This window comes from Arachis ipaensis, chromosome B06 (assembly GCF_000816755.2).
Source record: "Arachis ipaensis cultivar K30076 chromosome B06, Araip1.1, whole genome shotgun sequence".
NCBI classification, from domain to species: domain Eukaryota; kingdom Viridiplantae; phylum Streptophyta; class Magnoliopsida; order Fabales; family Fabaceae; genus Arachis; species Arachis ipaensis.
Genome location: NC_029790.2, coordinates 9,573,133 through 9,579,151, shown reverse-complemented (window position 1 = coordinate 9,579,151; position 6,019 = coordinate 9,573,133). Strand labels below are relative to the sequence as shown.

General features: G+C 33.9%; 1 protein-coding gene across 2 annotated transcripts; it reads left to right on the top strand.

Moving 5' to 3' along the window:
• LOC107646051 (SWR1-complex protein 4) lies at positions 558-5,374 on the top strand. 2 transcript variants are annotated; one of them, XM_016350241.2, is made up of 16 exons: positions 559-970; positions 1,050-1,115; positions 1,189-1,248; positions 1,352-1,408; positions 1,579-1,708; positions 1,825-1,892; positions 2,064-2,156; positions 2,263-2,310; positions 2,738-2,887; positions 3,197-3,307; positions 3,886-3,981; positions 4,201-4,272; positions 4,420-4,456; positions 4,553-4,587; positions 4,704-4,781; positions 4,945-5,374. In XM_016350241.2, exons 1-15 carry the CDS (start codon positions 773-775, stop codon positions 4,764-4,766), a joined length of 1,284 nt encoding a protein of 427 aa, XP_016205727.1. In that variant the 5' UTR covers positions 559-772; the 3' UTR covers positions 4,767-4,781; positions 4,945-5,374. The 2 variants fall into 2 exon arrangements, with proteins under 2 accessions (XP_020959576.1, XP_016205727.1); XM_021103917.1 differs by lacking the exon at positions 1,352-1,408 and having other exon boundaries at positions 558-970.

Genomic DNA, 6,019 nt, shown 5'->3' with positions numbered 1-6,019 from the left:
AGATGAAATATGTACAGAGACAGTATGTCCAGAGATACTGAATTAGTATATTTTGTGTCAATCATGACAGAAAAAATACAGAGACACCAACAATTAATACTGCTTATTTTTTATTTTTTCTTTCATTATATTTTTTATTAATTTTTTATTATTATATTTTCTTTTCCAAATTTTTTGAATGAAAAAAAATAAAAATAAATTAGACTTTTATAATTTATTTTAATTTATTATTAAATAAAATATAAAAATATTAATTTTTGTGTTTTGTGTTTTATTCTCAATGTTTTGTTTGGTCTTGGTTTTAGAATTAAATTAAATGTAGCCTAATAAATAAATAAACAACACAGTTAACACCACCTTTTTTTTTGGACAGTAACACCACTTTTGGTTTTGTCTTTTTCTTTTGGTATGAGTATGAGGTCCAATAATGTAATAATATTGGGCCTCTCGGCCTGCGTAGAACTCTTAAAAGTAGTTTGGATTTTGGGCTTTGGCCTTAGACGGTTAGACCTGTGTCAATAAAAAAAGTATCATGAACTGTGAATCCAACAGAAATGGGAAAAAAAAAAAAAAAGAACGTGGTTTCCGACTTTCCGTTGGTGCGATCGAGCAGCAGTTGGCAGTTGAGGAAGTGAGGGAGGAAAACACAGAAAAAGATTCATTAAACCGTTCCAAATGCAAAAGCAGATAGCGATTTGGAGTGATAGAAAGTTGAACAAACCCTAATTGATTAATCGAAGTGAGAATTTGCGTGAGTTGAGAAATCCATTGAATGGATGCGAAGGATATACTGGGATTGCCCAAGAACTCATTCCCAGCTTTGGAGAAGAAATCTCGTCCTCACAAAGAATCTCACAGAAAACCCGATGGAATTTCCCGCGAGGTTTATGCTCTCACTGGTGGAGTGCCACCTCTTATGCCTTCACTTGATTCTTCTCAATTGAAGAAAAAACCTCCCTCTCACGAAAAGGTTCCTTTTCTCTATGCATTTTCGTTTCTTTTCTCCCATTGTTATGCTCAATGCTCATTCAGTAATTTATTTGGTTCAGATCACTTGGCAATGGCTTCCTTTCACGAACTCAGCCCGTAAAGACAATCTTCAACTTTATCATTGGGTAATTTCTTCTTCCCTAACGCACTCACATGCCACTGTGGAAGTTGTGTGTTTATTATGTGACCGTGTTGCAGGTTCGAGTGGTCAACGGTGTTCCACCTACAGGGGACTATTCTTTTGCCAAGTATAACAAGGTCATTAAATTCAACTGTGATCTTTCTCTAAACGCATCTTCTGCATTGCTTTTATTCTTATAGTTCACATGATTGAATATTTAGTTTACATGGTATGGTGCAGTCTGTTGATGTTGTTAAATACACGGACGAAGAGTATGACAAGTATTTGACAGATCCTGTACGTATTGTGTTTAATTAGACATTGTGTTTGAGTTTGCTTGAACTGCACAATTCCATGATCTTTTCAAAATTGAAAGTTGAGACATATTATTAGTACTCTCACACCTATTTCTTTTATCTAGTGTTAATTTCATTCGCACTCTCTTCAATTATGTTTGATCTATCTAGATGTGGACCAAGGAGGAGACAAATCAACTGTTTGAGTTGTGTGAGAGGTTTGATCTGCGATTTATTATAATAGCTGATAGGTTCCCATCTTCTCGTACTGTAGAGGAATTAAAGGATCGATATTATAGCGGTATGTCTTATTTGCTTACTGAAGTATTAGCTGTTCCACTTTTCCATCATCCTTCAAGTTGATAATTTGGAGAATGTGATACTTAAACTTGATTTTTAATGATGTCCCCGTTGCAGTATCCCGGGCTATATTGATTGCTAGAGCTTCATCTACTGGGGATGTTGCAACACATCCACTTGTTAAGGTGCAGTATACCTTTTTAACAACACCATTGTATGTGGCTTTCAAGTTACTTCTTTTGTTTGTTTGGGCATCAGTGTTTGTAATCATATAATTTTTGGTTAAAAACAAACTTGTATCTAGCTTAGGCCATTACCATGTGATCATAATAAATAGCCTTTCCTCCTCAATGTAGGAACCATATAATGTTTCACAAGAGATCGAACGAAAACGAGCACTATCCATGGTCCTCTCTCAAACAAGGCAACAAGAGCGAAGAGATGAGGAGGTTTTAATTTTTTTTCTCTTTAGCAAAAATTAGTTAATTCTGCTATCAGCATACCTTTCATTCAGGCTGTCCACCTTCTGATTTATTTATTTTTAATTTTCTGCAGGTTCTTGTTGAAGCAAAACGGATAGCTGAGTTACGTATGCCTGCTAAGGTAACATTTCAAAGAGTTTTATCTTCTTTTTTTTTTTATATGGCACTGTTGTGTGTTAAATGTCAAAGTTAGTTTTGGATTATAGGGTTGATGGGTTCTGATTCTTGATTAATCATATTTCTGGATTCATAACCACAACTTAAAATATTGAGGATTGTATCTGATTGCTGTGTTAATAGAATGCATGTACTTTTTAATTTGCACTGTGATGTTAGGGCTGTGAAATTGCAACTTCATTTAGTTTTTACTGACTATAAACTATGTGTTGAAGAGTGTCAGTGCATCAATTCTTCCCAGTTCATAATAAGTAATGATCAAATTCAGGCAACACAATATTTGGAATATATAAAATTTGTTCCCTTAAGTTGTGCAGTCACTTGTAAGTTGTAACTATCATTATTCATGTGTTTGAATTTATATGTTTTAGGCTGTCGAAGAATCCCAGTTGGCTCCTTCAAATGCTGGTGCAGAAGTTACAGGGAGGGCTGTCCCTGGTGAAACTGCGACTCCATCAAATGCACAACTTCCATCAATCACGTTTCCTGATAATGCATCTACTCTAGCTTCTCTTCGCATAGTAAGTATATAGAATGTTTCTGTCATAGATCGTCTTCTTTTTTCTGATGTTTTCTATTGACAATTCTGTTCTCAATACCTTCCAAAACCCACCCACCTCCTGCCCCATGCTCCATCCCCAAGGCAGTGAGCCATTGACAAAGAAGAAGAAAAAGAAATTTTGTTGTTGAAGTGTATTAGAATTTGATCTTGCATTGATTACCATATTCCAAAATGCAAATGACTACTTTTTCATGCAACGCAATTCAATAATTTTATAATGCTTATACAGTATATTTCAAACACAATCTCATAGTGAGAAATATTTCAGCTTCGTGTATATTTGAGGACGTATGCACTTGACCAAATGGTGCAAGCTACAAGCTCATCTGCTGGGCCGCGGACTGTCAAACGGATTGAACAAACTTTGCTAGATCTTGGGGTTTGTCAAAACTCATTGAACTTATAATGCAATTTAGATATTTTATTTTATTATTTTCCTCCAGTCACAGTCCTGTGATAATGTCACTGCTCTGCATTTGCAATGTATAAAGCCCATACTTCATTTAGTTAGGACTTATTTATATTTTTAATGGCATTAAACTATTAATCTGATTAATCTGATGTTTGGTTTTGAGCATGAGCTCAAGGCTCTAATGTGTGTGTTTCAAAGCTATATAGGCTCAGCTTGCATAGCTGTATTGGCTTGTCTCCGTGAAATAGTTCAATTATGACTTGGGATATTATAAAACAATTTTTACCCAAATGAAATACAAACTATTATATATAAGCATAAAATTTTCCTTGAGCTCATTTAAGCTTGAAATTAGCTTTCTAGCTGAAGCTTTCCATTTTCAAACAAAATAAAAATCTATCCATGTTAAATCTCAGCTGAAATGTTTATTGAGTTGAGCTTGATCATATATTTGAATATATGTGCAAAGCCCAATGTTACTAGTAAATTTCAAATTCTCTTCCTAATGGATATCCCTTTAATTTATAGTTTGAACGTGATTACAGGTCAATTTGAAACCAAGGGTTCCAACTAAAGCTGTATGTGCTGAGCATCTTGAACTAAGAAAAGAAATGTTAACTTTGCTGAATCTTCAGAAACAGGTGAATGAGAGTTAAGAGGCATAATTTCGGCAAAAGTGATTATTAATATTCTAGTATGAGCAGAAATATGAGGTCATTAATTAAAATGTAGTTTGTAATATGCCTTTCAACGTGTGCTTTTTCAATTTTGTAACAGGTTTTATGATAACACCAAAATTGGTTTGCTTTTTCCAAATATCATTTTCTTCTGGGTAATCAGTTGTTAAGATTTTTTTCCAGGTGCAATACAAAGAGGCTGAAGGTTCGCCTTTTCGTGATGGGTCATACAATGAAGCACCAGGCACACCAAAGGTTATAAATCTGGTTTTATTATTGGTTCTTTGCCCGCCTCTTTTATTAATATTTTCAGCTTGTAATGGTCCAAGCATTCAGTTTTTTATTCAAACTAAGTTGTGATTCGGAAGCTACTGACAACACTTGCATCACGTTGTGTATCAGGACTGGACGTTTATTCCAGACACAATGAATTTCGGAGGTAATTTTTGGTTTGCACCTGTTACATAATTATCGGCAAGTTATCAGAATTTGATCTATTTGTTATTAACTCTATTATTCATGTTACTGGTTTCAGGTGAAAGGGTTAGCAAAAAGGACCAAAAGCGCAAGGTACAATGCATAGTCTTTTGCTAAGCATTCTCTCCTTGATTGGTCATTTTCGCCTAACCAATTTAGTGATGAATATTATTTTATGTTTGGATTTTTTTTTTTTCTTTTTTTCTCAGGGACATGGACATCCATCGTCATCAGCTCATAAAAGACCTAGAAAAAAGGCCTCGGAGTTTTAGTTTCACTTGTAACTAGTAAGCCCTTGAATTTTGCTCAGATAATACAAATGATTAAGTGCCATGGACTCATGATTTTATAATTCAGTATCTTATCCTTGTTTTCTTCTACTGCCTTCAATTCTTTGAACCACCTTTTGGTATACTTATTTATTAAGCGGTGTTTTGGGTGCTACATCAGGTGGCAACAGGGAAAAGGTTGATTCAGTATGCAGAACTCCTTTAATTATGAACCTTGCAGAAAGCTGCATTGAACTCTAAGCGCCTGCAAATTCTGATCGCTAGAGTTTTATTCCATTTGGAATTCAGTGCAAAGTGGAACATTGAAATCCCTCTGATGAGTGGAATGTCACATCTACACCATGTTTGGCCTTACGAAGAAGCTGAATTAAAAAAAAAAAAAATTGTAAAGCTTTGTTAAGGTAACCTGGTGTTTGAGGGAAGGAGTTCCTTATAAGAATGCGCTGTGAGTAAATAAGTTTAGATATGGGCATTCTAGTTCTAGATGTCTTGGTTTATCTTGGTATAAGCCCATATTAGGAATTTGGGATGTGGATATTGGTATGTTTTGGGAAAAAAATTTTATATAAATAAATTAAATATTTTATTTATCAATATATATAATTTAGGAGGTATTTATCAATTTATATAATATTATATGAGGAGTGCTAGGGGTCCGCAATTTTTGTGATTTATAGTCATCAAATAGCCATCAATGATGATTTTAATGGTGTGAGATTTCATCCAATGGTTCACTTTTATTTGCTGGTTACATACTGGCCGGAATTTAACAAACTTGTTGGCCTCCTAGACTTTTCCATATTTGTAAACGAGATAAGTGACGCTTTTATCTGGCTTTATCTCGTTTACAAACGAAAAGTGTAAACGAGATACATTTATAATTATCTCGTTTATACTGGAAATGAGATGTATATTATTATAAAAAATTACGATTTAAATGATATTAATTTAATTTTTTTAGCAATTACTAATATCTTGATACGGTTGCCAACGAATTATAACTCAAATGACATAGTCTTCCTATACTCACCGTCTCATTTAAAGGTCGCGGATACTCAAAATGGTACATAATCCAAAATTAAGTGTTTCTTGAATTAATATCTCAATTAATTTTTAAGAGAGTACATTGGACGAATGGTACTCTTTTGGGTGTAAAATTAAATTGTATTAAATACATAGTGTAACCGTTTTAAGATATTAGATAACCGTATCTAAGATATTAGTAATTGTTAAAA

Excerpts from the sequence above, each read along its gene's own strand:
- LOC107646051 (XM_016350241.2), top strand. The coding sequence starts at position 773 with ATGGATGCGAAGGATATACTGGGATTGCCCAAGAACTCATTCCCAGCT. Across the intron at positions 4,273-4,419 it reads AAGCACCAGGCACACCAAAG|GACTGGACGTTTATTCCAGA; the intron begins GTTATAAATCTG and ends GTTGTGTATCAG. Across the intron at positions 4,457-4,552 it reads AGACACAATGAATTTCGGAG|GTGAAAGGGTTAGCAAAAAG; the intron begins GTAATTTTTGGT and ends TACTGGTTTCAG.